Source organism: Eptesicus fuscus, chromosome 17 (genome assembly GCF_027574615.1).
Source record: "Eptesicus fuscus isolate TK198812 chromosome 17, DD_ASM_mEF_20220401, whole genome shotgun sequence".
NCBI classification, from domain to species: Eukaryota; Metazoa; Chordata; class Mammalia; order Chiroptera; family Vespertilionidae; genus Eptesicus; species Eptesicus fuscus.
This window is the reverse complement of record NC_072489.1, coordinates 37,268,056-37,286,228: the sequence shown is the minus strand read 5'-3', so window position 1 is coordinate 37,286,228 and position 18,173 is coordinate 37,268,056. Positions and strand designations below refer to the sequence as shown.

At 39.6% G+C, this 18,173-nt stretch overlaps 1 protein-coding gene across 1 annotated transcript in view; it reads right to left on the bottom strand.

Annotated features, from left to right (window-relative positions):
- Positions 1–13,174, bottom strand: part of KIF11 (kinesin family member 11) — a 42,665-nt gene extending 29,491 nt beyond the window's left edge. The window contains exons 1-8 of the mRNA XM_054728874.1: positions 13,098–13,174; positions 8,149–8,281; positions 7,745–7,842; positions 7,580–7,658; positions 6,399–6,584; positions 6,164–6,288; positions 2,632–2,722; positions 1,437–1,679 (exon numbers count right to left, since the gene is read on the bottom strand). Of these exons, the coding sequence (XP_054584849.1) occupies positions 1,437–1,679; positions 2,632–2,722; positions 6,164–6,288; positions 6,399–6,584; positions 7,580–7,658; positions 7,745–7,842; positions 8,149–8,281; positions 13,098–13,174 (1,032 nt within the window). The remainder of the gene's footprint in view (positions 1–1,436; positions 1,680–2,631; positions 2,723–6,163; positions 6,289–6,398; positions 6,585–7,579; positions 7,659–7,744; positions 7,843–8,148; positions 8,282–13,097) is intronic.
- Positions 13,175–18,173: the final 4,999 nt, after the last annotated feature.

Genomic DNA, 18,173 nt, shown 5'->3' with positions numbered 1-18,173 from the left:
AAAATGTCCTATAACCATACAATGGAATATTACTCATCCACCAAAAGAAATGAAGTACTGATACATGCTACAATATGGATGAACATTGAAAATATTATGGTAAGTGAAAGAAGCCAGTCACAAAAGAATACGTATTGTAAGATTCCATGTATAAGAAATATTCAGAGTAGGCAAATCTATAGATTAAGAAAAGTAGATTAGTAGTAACCAAAGGCTGGCAGTTGGGACAGACTGGGGTGATGAAATATTTTAAACTTAGATTTTGGTAATGATTGCACAGCTCTGTGAACATAGTAATAATGGATGAATTTTATGGTATGTGAATCATATCTCAATAAAAATATTTTTTTAAGGACAGGAGAGGTAGAGACCTTATAAAGTTTTTCTAATTGCATTCAAAGTAGATGGTTATTACAATAAAGTAAGAGTCAATTCTGCCATCTTTGTTGCTTCTTTTAGTTTTCCCACCTATTCCAACATACCCAACCCCACCTTCATTGCTCTCTAAGCAGTCTAAACATTAACATTCACTTAACCCACTTCTAAGTCCTCAATTAAATCTCTATATCAAATGTAACCATACACTGCTAATAACCACAGCAATTTTTTTGAAGACTGTGTGGCTAGAGCATCAGCCTGCGGACTGAAGGGTCCCAGGTTTGATTCTGGCCAAGGGCACATGCCTGGGTTGCAGGCTTGATCCCCAGTGGGGGATGTGCAGGAGGCAGCCGATCAATGATTCTCTCTCATCATTGATGTTTCTATCTCCCTCTCCCTTCCTCTCTAAAATCAATAAAATGTAAAAAAAAAAGACTGTGTGGAAAAAGCCAGTAAGCAACTGGCTTTTTAAGATTAAAAATTCTGCCAGGAAGGAGAAAGACATTTTTTTCAGTGGCCTCCTAAATGTGTCCATATGCAATGTCCAGGTTCTTTTTATTATAGTAACAGAATTAATTCAGCCAATGGATTAACTTTTAAAACGAGACAGCACCCTGGCCAGGTGGCTCGTTTAACTGGAGCATCATCCCGAGCACCAAAAAGGTTGCAGGTTCAATACATAGTCAGGGTGTGTATGGGAGGCAGCCGATTGCTGTTTCTCTCTAAGAAAATTAAAAAATAAAAAATAAATAAAGAGCTCAGCTGATGTGGCTCAGTGGTTGAACATTGACCCATGTACCAAGAGGTCACTGTTTTGATCCCTGGCCAGGGCACATGCTTGGGTTGCAGGTTCAATCCCCAATAGGGGGCATGCAGGAGGCAGCCAGTTGATGTTTCTCTCTCATCGATGTTTCTATCACTCCCTCTTCCTACCTTGCACTCTTAAAAAAAAAAAAAAATCAATAAAAACATTTAAAAAAATAAATAAAATAAAATAATGTGATAGCTAAATAAGAATTGTAGCTACTACACTGGCAGATACTGTTCAAAGGGCTTACCTCAATATTGAGAGATGCAGGAGAAATTGTAGCAATTATAGATGTTCTTGTACGTCCCCCAAGAGAATCCTGGAGGATTCTGGTTAGTTTAGATTCTCGGTAAGGAACATGCGGTGTTCTTTCTACAAGAGCAGTAATAACTCTTCCCAAAGTCAACAGGGATTGGTTGATATTTCCAGCTTCCCGAGCTCTCTTATCCACTGCTCCAGAACGGCCAATGTTTTCACTTCCTGCAAGATCAACCTTGAATTAAAAAAAAAAAATAGGTTGTCATTCTATTGGATTTGGACTCAAAGATGTTCAATCTCATATTATACATAACATATATTAAATAACCAGCAAAATAAGTTTTCTATAATAATAACAACCCACTACAAAGCTAATAACCCAGTGACTATAAAAATATTGTCTAGAAGTACAAAATTTCAGGCTGTTCTCTGAAGGGATCAAGAATAAAGTTATAGAAGAGAACTACCAATCCCACTTCTGGGTAAATATCTTAAGGGAATGAAATCAGTATTCAAAGAGATATCTGCACTCTCATGTCCATTGCATTATGCAGAATAGCCTAGATGTGGAAACAACCTAAGTGTCTGTCAATGGATGGATAGATAAAGATGTGGTATATACACACAATGAAATATTATTCAGCCATGAGAAAGAAAATTCTACCACTTACAACAACATGGAGGAACTTAGAGGACATTATGCTTATTGGGGGGAAAAAAACAGACAGAGAAAGACAAAAAGACAAATACTGTATGACCTCACTTATATGTGGAATCAGTGAGGAGGGGGAGAAAGTCCAACTCATAAAAACGGAGAGTAGAATAATGGTTATCAGGAGCATAGAGGTCAGGAAGATAGGGAGAAGATGCTGGTCAAAGGTTAAAGACCTTCAGTGTTAAGGTGAGTAAATTCTGATATACACTAGTACAGTTAATAATACTATACTGAAATTTGCTGGAAGTAGATCCTAAGTTTTGTCACCAAAATAATGATGATGATGATGATGATGATGATGATGATGATAATGTGAGGTAATGAATGTATTCATTTGATTGTGGTTATCATTTTATAAAGAATATGTATATCAAATCATCACACTGTCCACTTTAAATATATAATTTTATTTGTCAATAAAGTTGGAGTAAAAACACAAGAATGAAACAGTGGTATTAAGGTAGATGCTTACCAAGTTCAACTTTCCAATTTTAACAAGCTCCTCTCCATCAATTGTAGTTTCTTTCATATGTATTGTAACAGAGAAAACTGAGTGGGAACGACTAGAAAAGATCAAGTTAACCAGTCATTATAATACAAAATATTATTTGCTTTCTATAAAATATTAAAAACAGCCAAGAAAGATCTAAATCCACAAAAGCAAAGAAAGATATTATCTGCCCTGGCCGAGTAGCTCAGTTGGTTAGAGCATCATCTGGATGTGGCAAGGTTGCAGGTTCAATCCCTGTCAGGGCACATACAAGAATTAACCAATGAGTGTATAAATAAGTGGTACAAATCAATACTTCTCTCTCTCCCTCTTTCCCTCTCTCTCTCTCCTTCCCTCTTTCTCGGTCTCAAAACCAATAAATAAAGAAAGATAGCCCTAACCGGTTTGGCTCAGTGGATAGAGCGTTAGCCTGCAGACTCAAGGGTCCCAGGTTCGATTCCAGTCAAGGGCATGTACCTTGGTTGCGGGCACATACCCAGTAGGGAGTGTGCAGGAGGCAACTGATAAAATGTTTCTCTCTCATCGATGTTTCTAACTCTCTATCCCCCTCCCTTCCTCTCTGTAAAAAATCAATAAAATATATTTTTAAAAAAAGAGATAATACCTCACAGGAGGTTTTTGCTTTCTTGTACCTACTGCCTGTAGAATACAATAAGAAGCTACTTGAAAACACCCTAAAAGACTCAGGAACTAGAATCCCCAGGCACCTCTGAAAGCTGGATGTTGGGGACAGTTGCCTGATGTGTCAGAGGGGAAGGCTTGCAATCAATCTTCCTATTCATAAGAACCATCTGAAATATGTCATTACCATAAAGTCAAACAGACCCAGGCAAGCCATCAGATTACTCCCCCAGTGTCAACTGCTATAAAAGTTCATTGCTCTGCTTTGAGAATGTTATCAGAAAGGTAATTCCTTTCCCTGAACAGCAGAAATAATAAGTAGCAGTGACTACCAAAACACTACAAGATAATCAGTTAGATTTGTTCCAAAGTATATCTTACGCTATATATTGACATTTGGCTTTTATCTGAGGGATACAAAAATTATACAGTCATGCACAGCTTAATGACAGGAATATGTTCTGAGAAATGTGTCATTAGGCAATTCATTGTTATGCAAACATCACAGAGTGTACTTACACAAATCTAAATGGTATAGTCTCTACCGTAATTGAATGTGCTATACTTTTATACAACTGGAAGCACAGGTTTGTTTATACCAGCATTACCAGAAACACGTAAGTAATGCTTTAATTCTATACTGTTGACAGTTATGATGTCACTACATGACAGGAATTTTTCAGATCACTATGGGACCACTGTCACATACGCAGTCTATCAATAACCAAATGCTGTTATGTGACTCATGACTATACAAGACACCCAAAGACATCTTTCCTTTCTGTATCAATGACATTTGGAAACATCATTGTTTGTTAATGTCACTGATGGTGGGAAATACGGTAATTTTCTTATTTGGACTTTTCATGTTACTTGAAAGATTTTTACCATAAATACCATTTGTACAAAACTTAAATTATTTAAAATTACCGAAAAGGGGATAGGCACAATCTATAATAATAAAAGCGTAATATGCTAATTAGACCAGACAGCTGAACGACCTTCTGATTAGGGGTGATCAGGCACGCAGGCAGAGTGGTTAGGGATAATCAGGCAGGCATGTGGTTAGAAGCCAGCGGTCTCGGATTGCAAGAGGGTGCAGGCTGGGCTGAGGGATGGACACACACACACACACACACACACACACACACATACCCATGCACAAATTCCTACACTGGGCCTCTAGGATAAACATAAACTGTAAATCTAAATCATAATATACATTTCATGTTTTTCTACCATTATTTACCCATTCCTAATCTAACATTGTGTAATTATTGCAATTAACCCTTTGCACTCGCTTGCTTTTTTCTCGATTCCTTTATTCTAATGCTAACCGTGTCGAGTCACACTCACATCCGAGTGCAAAAGGTTAAGCACATACATCAACTCTGTTTTGGAAATTTTAATTGTCTTCTTTTTATCATATACATTCATAAAAAGAGATCTTTACTCCAATCTACATATTTTTTAAAAAGGAGACCCAAACTATACAAATTTATAAAATAATACGAATTTTGAAATACGGTTTTATTGATTTTTTGTTTTGTTTTTAGAGAGAGAGGAAAGAGGGAGAGAAACATAGATCAGCAGCCTCCTGCACACACCCCGTCCAGGGATCAAACCTGCAACCCAGGTATGTGCCCTGACCAGGAATCAAACAGGCCACCTTTCAGTACATGGGATGATGATCAACCAACTGAACCACACCAGCCAGGGACAAAATAATAAGAATTTTATGTTTTAGACAAAAGTTTTCTGAGAAAGGAAATTCTACTTAGTCTTAAATTCATTCCTCCAAATTCTATATAAAATTAAGTTACAAGCCAATCAGAGTGGAAATTTCATTTTATGATTGATTTATAGCTTAAGTTTTAAAAATGGAAAGCTATTATAGGAAAATTTAAAATTAGGATTTTAATTACTTTCATGTTTTTTTCTTTAAGTGCATACATGTTTTTATAAAGTTGCAATTATAATTGCTTATAAAATTGCAGTTATAACTGTAGAAATTTTCAATAAGGGAGCAAAGAAATAAGAGATCTAGTCATTTTGTAGCTCAAGGAAACAGATATTCAGATAAGTTCACTTATTTACCCAAAGTCACATATTTAACTACAGAACTGGACCTAAACACAAATACCTAATTCCCAACCCACAATTCGTCCAATTACAGTCTGATGTTTCCTTCAAAAACCAACAGGAAAAAACTCACTTCTAACTTGGTAAACTGCATTTGTAGAATTTGGGATTTATCCTATAGAGGGCGCTATCAAATATGGCCTTTTGTCCCCTTGAAAGTCAGTTAGTGATCATCCATCTTCCTACATTAACAAGAAGCCATTTGAAAAAAAAAAAAAATCATGTTGTATAACCTAAATATATACAAATTTGTTAATCATACCTAAATAAAGTTGAAAAAAATAGTCATTTGACTTTCTTCTAATCCTTCCTCAAACCAAGGTTTTTCAAACTGTGTTCTAAGTATACATAGTGGCTTCAGAAATGTGCTCAGAGTAAACCTTCTTAAGGCTGAAGATATAAGCCTCTGAGAATTCCATCCCAAATTCAACTATAGCAGCCATATTTTAATCAGGGCTCCCATGTACAATTTCATTTAGCAGATTAAAAAATCTACTTTAAAATAGTTTAATGCTTCCGCTCTAGTTCAACTTATCTTTGTTCTCCTTTCAGCATTCTTCCAATATTGGTGCTTCCCTATAAATATCAAACCAATTACTAAGGCATGCAATCTAGCATAAAATCTAGTATGTGATTCACATACTTTGACCCACCCCAATTTGACTTCCCCCAAGTTTGTAATTTTTCCTAAAAAGAAAATGGAGCATGAGGAAGACAATGTCTCTCTTACCTAGAGTATGCATTCATTAATGTTGCTGCAGTTGTCCTTTTTGCTGCTCCCTTCTCCAAAATTTGATAAACTTCATCCTTGTTGTGTACTGTAATTTCTTCTAAACCTTTGATTATCACCCCTCTCTGACAGAATATTTTTTAAAAGCACCCATTAGATTAGTTAACACACACACACTTCGCAAAGCATCACACATTAAAATTTGCAGATATTTCATTCTCAAAGGCTGAGTTACCTTGTTACGTGGGTCATCAAACATCTGTAGTCTCTCAGAAACATCAGAAGATGGATTAAGGAGATCAAAAAGTTCTTCATTATAGATTTCCAACAGAGACACTTTGACTGAAAATTCAGTACCATTAGCAGTAAGTTTCTCAAAAATCTGATGAAGAGTACGTGGAATTATACCAGCCAAAGGATCCTGAAATTATAATATTAATAAGGACTAAAATAAAGAATGGAATTTACTGTGGAATTAAAACTGTTAAAAAAAAAAAAAAAAAAAAAAGCTAACCTAATGTTAGAAAAGCCAAGTCATTTACAACAGTCTATTTAAGAGTAATTATTCTTCATACCTTCCACTAATCTGCCATGCCTCCCAGACACTCTATGCCTGAGCATTACACAAAAACCAACTGAACTGAGCTGCTTATAAAGCCAAGTTCAATAATCTTTTCCAACTTTTCTCATGAATATATTACACCACCATTTTAATCAGAAAAAAGGGCCCATAAAAGTATTTTCCCTAATTCTGACATAAACAGGATTGTTTCTCAAACAATTCTTAACACAATTGTTAAGAATCCCTAAATTTTGAAACTGTGCTTTAAGCCTATTCCATATCTCCTACAGTTACAACTACATGTATATATAAAGTTAATGCCTCAACTATGTAACCTCTAGGAAAAAAGGACCTACCTAAATGTTAATAATTTGACTTAGTCATTAAATCAATTGAAACCTTTGGTGAAAATCATTGTGAAATGTACTATTTGTTCTCTACTATATCCAACAATGCAGTAATCTTATTTCTTGAACACACAGGTGATCATTAATAAAGTACCGCACTGCCCTTGCTACGTTAACTTTATGAGATTCATTCCCTCGCTGCAAGGTCTTCCCTTCAAGCCACACTCACATTTCACTTTTCCACAATATTCTGCTCCAACTATTCTGCCCCCTTCTTAGCACTTAACTGTACCATATGTATTGGCCTAGTCTCTCCCAATGAGACAATATGTCTCCTAAACAGAAGCCTTACCATATACTTTAATTTTACTAGAGTAGTAGTTAATCCTAAATTCCCACTTAACATGGATACTCTTTCTCTATTTGAAGACAAAGTCCTTCAACAAAGTTTTATTCAGTTATATTTCAGCTACTTTAGAGACAGAGTCTGTTATAAGCAACAAATACCTCCTCCCAAGTATACTCTTCATTAGGTGACCTTTCCCCTTCCATTGTAAAGGTTTTTCCAGTGCCAGTTTGGCCATATCTGTCAAGATTAACAAAAATGTTAAATAAAAACCAGCATATACATCTAAATCTTTTCATCAATTTGAAAAATAAAGTTTCACTCACGCAAAAATAGTGCAATTATAGCCCATAATAACTTCATCCAGAATTGGACAAACAATACTTCGATAAACATCTATTTGTTTAGTAGATGCACCAAAAACCTATAAAGGAAAAAAATCAAGCTGAAGGTAGGCAAGGGGGGTAGGGAAAAGTATCTGTAATAGTGTCAACAATAAAAATAAAGTTTTTTTAAAAAATCAAAGCGTTTCTTCAATAAAAAAATTCTTAATTATCCACTTTAATAATTTTATTTTTAATATATTAACTCATTCAGCTCACTAGAAACCAGTGACAACTCTAAGTGAACTGAAATTTGTCCTTGTACACTAGAACCTAGAGGAAATATGTATACTAGGGTAACTTTACATTAGTGAATAATAGAGAAGTAGCAGCATCTTAAGAAGTACCATATCAAAAGTGTATGTTTTCCTTGAGCTCTTGTCAGCCAATCCTCCAGTTCGTACACTGACTTCTTTTCGTACGTGGTCACATTCTACTACAGAATGGGCGCTAGCTTTCCGCTCTGCCAAATTAAATGGTCTATAAAAAGAAATACATAATGTTATTTAAGAGCTTTTAGTTATCATGTTACTGGTGAGATTTTCATTAATACCTTAGACAGGAACAATGTGACATTTTGACTGCACTACTGGTGTGACAGGGACTAAATGGGGGCTAAGTGGTACTGCTAAAGCAAACAGAATTTTAAGGGTTTCAATTCCCAGAAATAAAATCAGTTTTTGAAATTTTCAAAGTTATGTAAAACATTACAATTCTGACCGTTTCTTAGAGTAGATGCTAACAGAATTAACTTGTAAAGAATGTCACACTTATTTTTCAGAATTCTATTTCCACTATTCTTAGCATCTGATCAAGTTAGGTTATGATGTAGTAGAAAAGAACATGCCAAATTTGTGTTCAAAATACGAACCTGCCAGTGGGTAACTGAACAAAATAAAAAATAGATACAAAAAAAATGACTAATGCCTAGAGTCCTTCCTATGTGGTAAAACTCAGTTTGTCCTCACAGTGAGGTCTAGTGGAGAACAATGACATAAACAAAAGATTATAAAAGAGGTGATGTTTAGAAAGGGTATGCAAAAGGCACTGTTAGGAACACAGAGCAAAGATTTAATGTGGTCCTGATTGGGACAGGGCAGGATGGAGGAAGCATGGGTGATGGCAAAGACTTCCTGAGGAAGTAATCTTCTAAGCTGAATTCCTCCTTAGGCATTTCAGTACAGTGGGGACTCAGAGCCAGTCTGCTTGGGCAATGTCGCACTTTGCGTCTGTTTCCTCATTTGAAAAGTGGGCCTAGTAATACCGCCAACCATTATAGTACCAACCAACCAGCAGTGTAGGGAAAGAAATTCTTTGTTTACTGTTTCCCCAGAGTCTGCTACTATGCTCAGCAACCAGTAGGCACTCAAATTATCTGTTAAATTACATTGCTTAATAAATGTCACCCCAAGAGGAATGATGGGAAAGCTAAAACAAAAAAAAAAAACCCCTACAGTAGCATCCATAAGATATTTATATATAGTACTTAACACACATCTGGGCCAAAGGGATAAATGTACCCTTGGCCTGAGTTCATTTTTCCCAATGAGAATCACATATTATGGAAAGACATGCCAAATAAGAAATTATCTTTCCCCTCATCACTAGACAAGCCAAGTTGCTTTATTTTAAGAAGGATACCACAATGTACTCTGGCATGCCCCACTCCCTAACATATTTTTTTGTTTTGTTAATCCTCAACCTAGGATATTTTTCTGTTGATTTTTAGAGAAAGTGGAAGGGAGAGACAGAGAGAAACACATTGATTGGTTGCCTCCTGCACACACCCTGACCCGGATGGGGATCGAGTCTGCAACTGAGGTAAGTGCCCTTGACCTGAATCGAACCCGGGATCCTTCAGTCTGTGGACCGACGCTCTATCCAGCATTAAGCCAAACTGGCTAGCATTATCTGGCTAGCATTATTAAGCCAAACTGGCTAGCTCTATCCAGCATTAAGCCAAACTGGCTCCCTAGAATATTTTTGACTGGTCAGAAGACCAAATGTGTGATGCTAGGAAATTTAACTTAGCAACTCCCAGGTAATATCTGGTAATGCTGTCATTTGCCAAATGTACTGAAACGTAAACAATGCACACTTAATCCACAGCATGCATTATTAGAAGTTCAACAAAACTAAGTCAAAACCAACTTATACTGAGAGGCCAAAGAGTATAAAGTGGAGTGAATTCTCATGTGCTTAAAGCTTTTCCAATTAGTCTACTATTCTTAGCAACCTTAAACAAATATCTTGCATGTGATTAAGTTACCAAATGAATACCATTCAGGCTGTCAGGACAGAGTAGTAAAAATTCACACAGATCACACATTCCTAAAAGTTATCAAGACTCCCAGAGGACCTTTAGGGACTCATTGTATTACAAAAAAAAAAAGAGTACTACCAAGCCACTATTTTCCTATTCTGATTAGAAACTGCAGGGTTTCTGCTGATGACATTAATAAACCCATCAATTCCTTGGCCTCACTAGTGTTCTATTAAAATTCAAACAGTCGCCCTGGCCAGGTAGCTTGGTTGGTTGGACTGTTGTCCTGTACACCAAAAGGTTTCGGGTTTGATTCCCAGTCAGGGCACATAACTAAGATGCGGATTCAATGCCCAGTTGGAGCAAGAAGGAGAGGCAACTGATAGAAGTTTCTCTCACTCTCCCTTCTTCTCTCTAAAAATCAATGAAAATATCCCTCAGGGGAGAATTCAAACAAACAAACAAAAATAAATAAACAAGTACAAATTGGCAGTTATAAAATAGTCACAAAGATGGAGAGTTCAGCATAGGTAATATAATCTATATATATCTATATATATAAAAGGCTAATATGCAAAGTGTCCCTTTAAAAGTTCAACCGGGAGTTAAACATTTCCCTGAACTTCATGCTTATTATCCCCATAAATTTATTTTACTTTATCACTAATGAAGAGTGCTTAGGTTGTATAATATAAAGGATGTTTTTTTCAGATTAACCTGGCTTTTTTGTTTTTGTTTCAAGTAGCCTTTCTAATACAAATATGTCCTCTATCTTTAGTAAAATAACAATTTAAGCCCCCGCCTGTTTGGCTCAGTGAATAGAACCTCGCCCTGTGGACTGAGGGGTTCCAGGTTTGATTCCAGTCAAGGGCACATGCCCAGGTTGCAGGCTGGATTCCAGTAGGGGACGTGCAGGAGGCAGCCAGCCAGTGATTCTCTCTCATCATTGATGTTTCTATCTCTCTCTCCCTCTCCCTTCCTTTCTGAAATCAATAAAAATATGTTTTAAAAAAACCCACAATTTAAGAGGCCCTCAGGGTGGTCAAACCTTTTCTGTAAAGGGCCCAGGTAATAAATATTTTAGGTTTTTCAGGACACATATAGTCTCTGTCATATGTTCTTTTTATTTCTCTCCAGTTTTGAATTTTTTTTTTGAATTTTTAATTCACACAGTTTATTGTACTCTAGGAGGCCAGCAAGATTTCAGGAGAGGAGAGATGACTTCATTACTTGATTACATTGAATACAACCTTTAGGATGTTCTTTACTTGTACAATAACTATATGAAAAGAAGTTTTTATTCTACCTATAAATAGCTCAAGATAAAGGTATAACTTCTAGAGTTGAGGAACTGATAGTATGGAGAAAATTTTAATAAGGAAATAGCTTTGATACAAAGACACACACATACACAAAACACCCTCTCCTCCTTGTATACACTACAGGTTGGCAGAAACCCTATGAAGAACATAATATAAAGATTTTAGGATTTAAGTTATTTTTGGCATTTTAATCTAAAGTGCTTAGACATAAGGTTACCACTAAATTTCCTCTCTGGCACCTAGATTAGAAGCTAGCTATAAGCCTTTGATATATACAATTAAGTCACCAAAACAGACTAAACAATAACCTAGGAAAGTCCATTGACACATTTTAAAAACAACATTTAATTTTAGAATACTTTTGGATTTACAGAAAATTTGCTGAAGTTGTTAAAACAGCAAACAAAGAAATATGCAAAACACACATTCACGGGTAAACTGTGGAGAGCTTCTAAAAAGCTAAATAAATCAATCTCTAATTAAGCGACAGTTTATACAAGTACGTTTTTCCTGTACCATCTAATCTTAAATCTGGTAAGTTACTTGGAAATAAATCAGGGGAGAGCTGAACACCTCCACCCACCGTCCTGAGAAGGCTGTCTCCTTTGTTCAAGGGGAGACCGACTTGCACAAGCCGATGGCTATCCTGGCTTAAGTAGTCTCCTGGACCTTTTAAAAACATAAACTCACTCTGTAACTTAATTTTTAAATTTTAAATACAGTGGTGTTTAGTAGGGATTAAGAAAATATTGCATCTAGAATATAAACAGGTGGTTGATTGCGTTTTTTGAGGTGATAAGGAGGATGGTAATCCCAATCTAAGTACTACAACATCTGCAAAATGGCTATGCAGGAGTGGCATATAAAAGTGACACTTAAATCTTCGTCGGCATCACTTTTTAAAAAAGAACGCACTCTGCACTAAAAACAGCGATCAAATTCTCCTTCTGAATATAGCAGTTAAACTATAACTTCTGACACAAATATCTGGAGGGGACCAAAGTTTTGCAATCCCAAAATATGCCTTTTGGGATTTTGATTTGAGGCTGGTTATTAATGACTCGCGGGGAAAACCCTTCCCCTTACCTGCCTAAAAGCGTTCAGATACAAACACCGGCCTAAAGGAAAGGAGCATTCGCCTCGGTACCATGATATACAATTAAATGTAGCAGACAGAGATGGAGCAAAAGGCCTGTTTGTTGATCTTCGTTCTGTGTACCAGTTTCTGGGTGGTCCAGCCAGACTTTGCTTTTTCCTCTACCAGTATATCGCCTCTTTCCCTTTCAAATCCCAGACCCCTCCTCCCTTCTCCTTTGTCCCAAGTGGCACATTAAACCGTAAATGCCCAGTGCATCTTGGAGTCCCATGCTCTTATGGCATCCCTGCATGTACTTCCATAATAAACTCTGAACATGCTCTCCTGCTGACCTGTCTCATGTTAATGTATGAGCCCAGCTGGGAGGATTTAGACGGTGCAAGGGGAATTTCTGGGCTCCCCCACGTATCCTTTCTTCTGAAAAAGACACTCATTTATTCCTCGCGGGGACAAGTGTCATTTTATTCAACAGAATGCGGGGGGACTAGGAAGCAGAAAGGTTAGGTCCCATCAGAAATTTAAAAAAAAAAAAAAAAATCCCTCTCCTCCGACCGCGCAGGAGGGAGCCCCCGCCAGCAAAGCCCGGCGTCCCGATTCCCACCAGGCTCGCCCTACCTGCATCTCACCACCACCTGGATGTTCTTCCCCTTCTCCTCTTTCTTCTTCGTGGAGGAATTCGGCTGGGTCGCCATGGCGGGACCCTCCGAGAAAACAAGGCCTGGTACTGGGCGCGGGCTGGGGTGCCCACCTCCCCAGCCGGGTGCTGGCTTGGCGCGGGGGGGATCGACGGAAAGCAGCTCGGCGTCCCCGCTCTCCTCTGCGGGCTCGGACTGGCCCCGAGGTCGTCCCGCACCAGCCGGCGCCGTCAAACCAGCGACCCAGCCTCCGCCAGATGCCCAGGAAACCGAGCAACGACTAGGCGCCTCAATTTGAAAAAAAGAGCCCAGCCGCCCGGCCAATTGCAGAGCGGGCGCGCAATGCACCATGGGACGCGACGTCGTCACCAGAGCCCCCGCCCTCGGGGCGGGGCCCACGGGAAAGTGAAAAGCTGGTACGTCCGAGCAGGGCTGGAACTCGTAGTCCAGTGAGAGACTCACGGGCGTAAACAAGATACTTCAACGCGACCTTGTTCAAATTACGTAACATCTCTAGACCAAAGTGTCTAAATCTGCAAAATAAAAATAATAGCAACCGTTTCAGAGAGCTGTGTGAGGATTAATGAGCTAACACGGGCAGCAGAGCAATAGATTAGAACAGGTAGTAAGTATTCAGGAAGACTGGCCGTGATTATAATTATTATTAAAGAATTGGCCCGGCAGCCGTGGCTCAGTGGTTGGAGCGTCAACCTGTGAACCGGGAGGTCATGGTTCGAGTCCCCGTGGGGGCACATGCCCGGTTGCGGGCTCGATCCCCAGGGCTGGGGGGGCGTGCAAGGAGGCAGCTGATCAGTGATTCTCATTATTGATATTTCTATCTCTCCCTCTTCCTTCCTCTCTGAAACCAATGAAAAAGTATATTTTAAAAAAAGAGTTGCAAGAGGGTGCTACAGAAGCACAGAAGAGAGATCCAAAGCGAGCCCCTTGTCGGAGGCAGCGTCCAGTATAGTCTTGAAGAATAATTAAGAGATAAGGCTACCACGGGTACCAACTCCTGATGAAAGTCATTTTTGAATGTCATTTTTAGGACTCTGAATAAGTTAACTGATGAGAAGTCATTGCCATTGCTAAATGATTACAAGCACGAAAGGATGGTCGGATTTGCGCTTTCTGACATCGATTTTGCAGGGACTGATGCAGACTCAGGGCGTGCTTTCCTCCAAGCGCCTGGAGCAGCATCCAGTGGGCGCCTAAAGGAGGTTGCGCAAACGTCGGCCGTAGCCAGCCTACAAATCCCAGCAGGCAGCGCTCGGTGGGTCGGCCCACGCTCAGTGACCTCTGGCTTTCCGCATGCGTACTAGGGGCGCCTTGGCGCACGCAGGCTGTGATTTAGCCCCTTTAGGTGTGCGTCCCTGTCAAGGAAATACTGAATTATGGGCCTTCGCCTTAACCGGCCCTGGAAGCTTCGCTTCTTGGCTACCCTTAGCACACAGGAACCCAGATATTATTTTAGTTTCTTAAATTAACGGCCAGATGGAGTGGAAAGCTCTCAGGCCCCGTATTCCCCCAAGATTCATCTACATCTAAACCCTCCATCGCTGGTCACTGGAGATTCTGCATAGTCAGATGTCTACTGATATCTCCTCTTAGAAGGCCCACCCGCATCTCAAAAACGGAACTATTCAAATCGGAATTCTTTATCCTCCTATCTCCACCCTCGTCTTTCTTATCTAGACAAACGGCGCTAACCAAACCTTTGTCTTCCATGTCCAGTGCAGTTCTGTTAGTTTTATTACATCTGCCCACCACTCTAGTTCAAATCTCTTTTATCTCTTTCCTGAACAACTAACTACTCTTATGCTCTTTTCTCCACACTGCATTCACTCAGCAAAGGGAAGGATCTTTCTCTTTTTAATATGTTTTCTTACTCATTTCAGAGAGGGAGAGGGGGAGAGAGAGAGACAGAACATCAATGATGAGAGAGAATCATAGATCGGCTGCCTCCTGCAAGCCCTCTACTGGGGATGGAGCCGGAAACCAGGGCATGTGCCCTTGACCAGAATCAAACCCATGACCTTTCAGTCCGCAGTCTGATGCTCTATCCTCTAAGCCAAACTGGCCAGGGCTGGTTTATTCTTGTATGTGCCCTGACCGGGTAGAACCCGAAACCTTGGCCTATCAGGATGGTGCTCTAATCAACTGAGCTACCCCACCAGGGCTATGTTATTTTTGTAATAATTGAAATCATTAAATTTGTAGTTTTACATCCTGAATTTTTATTTAACATAATTTAAGCATTTTTCTTCATAAACAGTTTTGTTTGTATGATCTTTTTTTAAAAAATATATTTTATTGATTTTTTTACAGAGAGGAAGGGAAAGAGATAGAGTTAGAAACATCAATGAGAGAGAAACATGGATCAGCCGCCTCCTGCACACCCCCCACTGGGGATATGCCCACAACCAAGGTACATGCCCTTGACCAGAATCGAACCTGGAACCTTTCAGTCCGCTGGCCGACGCCCTATCCACTGAGCCAAACCGGTTTTGGCTTGTATGATCTTTTAAGGCTCTTAAACAATACCTATGCAATTCTTCAGTGGACAGTTGAGGTGTTCTCAACTTCAGCTATTTATTTTCATAGTTGCCAGAATCATGTTGACTTCTGTTTCTGTCTGTCTGTGCGTATGAATGCCAAAGACAACAAACAGTAAGTATGTCTGCATGTGCTTATAAACTGAGGAAAAATACAGTTCATGAACTATTCACAAACCTGTAAAAAAGCCCCACCCAAATGCTTAAGTATAGTTTTCTCAAATCCAAATTTTGGTTATTGTTTTTACTGTGTTAATAGTAGAGTCTCTGTAGCGAATATTAGTTGGGAGAGAAAAGCAAAGAAGTTGTTCTCTGACCTTTTGTCAGATCCCGGAACATGCCAGAATCTCTCCTGTCCTAGGCCTTTGTGATGGATGCTCTAACTGACTCATTCTTATCTTTCAAATCACAATTCAAATATCACTTCCTCAGAGAGACTTTCCCCAACCACTCTATCTGAAGTAGCTCCCCAAAGCCTCTCACAAAACCCCACTTATTTATTTCTCCACATAGCAAAAGGAGATTTGAAATTTTACTCCCCATGTTTTTCTTTCTTTGCCACACTTCAGGACCTTTCCTAGAGACCAAAGGTGTCCAGGAGAATTGGGGTTCTTTTTAAATATATTATATGTACACTGAGTGGCCAGATTACTATGATCTCTGAACGCATAATAATCTGGCCACTCAGTGTGTGTGTGTGTGTGTGTGTATACATATATATATATTAGAAGCCCGGTGCATGGGTGGGGTCGGGCCAGCCTGGCCAGGAGGAGGGGACATGGGCGGTTGGCCGGCCTGCCTGCTGGTCAAACTCCTGGTCGAGGGGACAATGTGCATATTAGCCTTTTATTATATAGGATATACACTGAGAGGCCAGATTATTATGTGTTCAGATATCATAATAATCTGGCCACTCAGTGTGATATATATATATATACACACACACACACACATATATATATATATATTAATTATTGATTTCAGAGAGGAAGGAAGTGGGAGAGATAGAAACATCAATGATGAGAGAGAATCATTGATTGGCTGCTTCCTGTACGCCCCACATTGGGGATGGAGCCTGCAACTTGGGCATATTCCCTGCCCGGGAATTGAACTGTGACCACCTAGGTCAGTGGTCGGCAAACTCATTAGTCAACAGAGCCAAATATCAACAGTACAACGATTGAAATTTCTTTTGAGAGCCGAAAACCGACTTCTGCGCCTGGGCCACGAAGTTTCAATCGCACTGTACGTGTGCGCCCGCACGTGGTATTTTGTGGAAGAGCCACACTTAAGGGGCCAAAGAGCCGCATGTGGCTGGCGAGCCGCGGTTTGCCGACCACTGGCCTAGGTCAATGCTCAACCACTGAGCTATGCTGGCCGGGCAAGAATTGGGGTTCTTATAGCAGGAATGCAAAGAGAAAAATATTCAGCATCTGTACCTTTCAAACCAAAACCTTAAGGGAAGGCTCTGAGAAGAGCCTAAAGCAGTGGTTGGCAAACTGCAGCTTGCGAGCCATATGCGGCTCGCGAGCCGTGGTTTGCCGCTCTGTTGACTAATGAGTTTGCTGACCACTGCGTAAGGCATTACCCTTACCCAGAAGTTTTGACTTCAGGTTAAAGACATTAGTACATTATTAAAATGTTTTTTAAGTGTTTTTCCCTAAGGCAGTGGTCGATAAACTCATTAGTCAACAGAGTGGCAAACCACGGCTCGAGAGCCGCATGTGGCTCGCAAGCTGCAGTTTGCCGACCACTGACCTAAAGCAAGGTATCAACAGGAGAAGCAGATGACTGGCCCTCCACAATTTTTTTTAAAAAATTGTTTTTATTGATTTTTTTTTTTTTTTTTTTTTAGAGAGAGAGAGGAAGGGAGAGAGAGATAGAAACATCAACGATGAGAGAGAATCATTGATCGGCTGCCTCCTGCACGCCCCCAACTGGGTATTGAGCCCGCAGCCATGTGCCCAAGACCCTTCAGTCTACAGGCCGACACTCTACCCACTGAGCCAAACCAGTTAGAGTGCCCTCTACAGTTTTTGAACTCTAGTTGAGAAACTCCTGGCTGGGGCATTGGATGAAGAGAAAGTGATGTAGGAGGAAGAAGCTGATGGAGATCAGAGGCCATTTGAGAAAAAAAAAAAATTGAGGGAGAGGAATTCCAGGAGAGGATCTGGTGGGGCGTTAGCCCAGGAGAAGGACCAAAGAAACGGGCTCTCCATTAATAACTGCCTATGTAGCCTGGCCAGCATGGCTCAGTGGTTGAGCATCAACCTATGGACCAGGAGGTCTAACCTTTGATTCCTGGTCAGGACACATTCCAGGTTGCGGGCTTGATCCCCAGAGTGGGGCATGCAGGAGGCAGCCGATCAATAATTCTCTTTTATCATTGATGTTTCTACCTCTCTCCCTCTCCCTTCCTCTTTGAAATCAATAAAAATATATATATTTTAAAAACTGCCCATGTAGTTCAAATATTCAACCCTGTGCTCTTTCCACCTAAA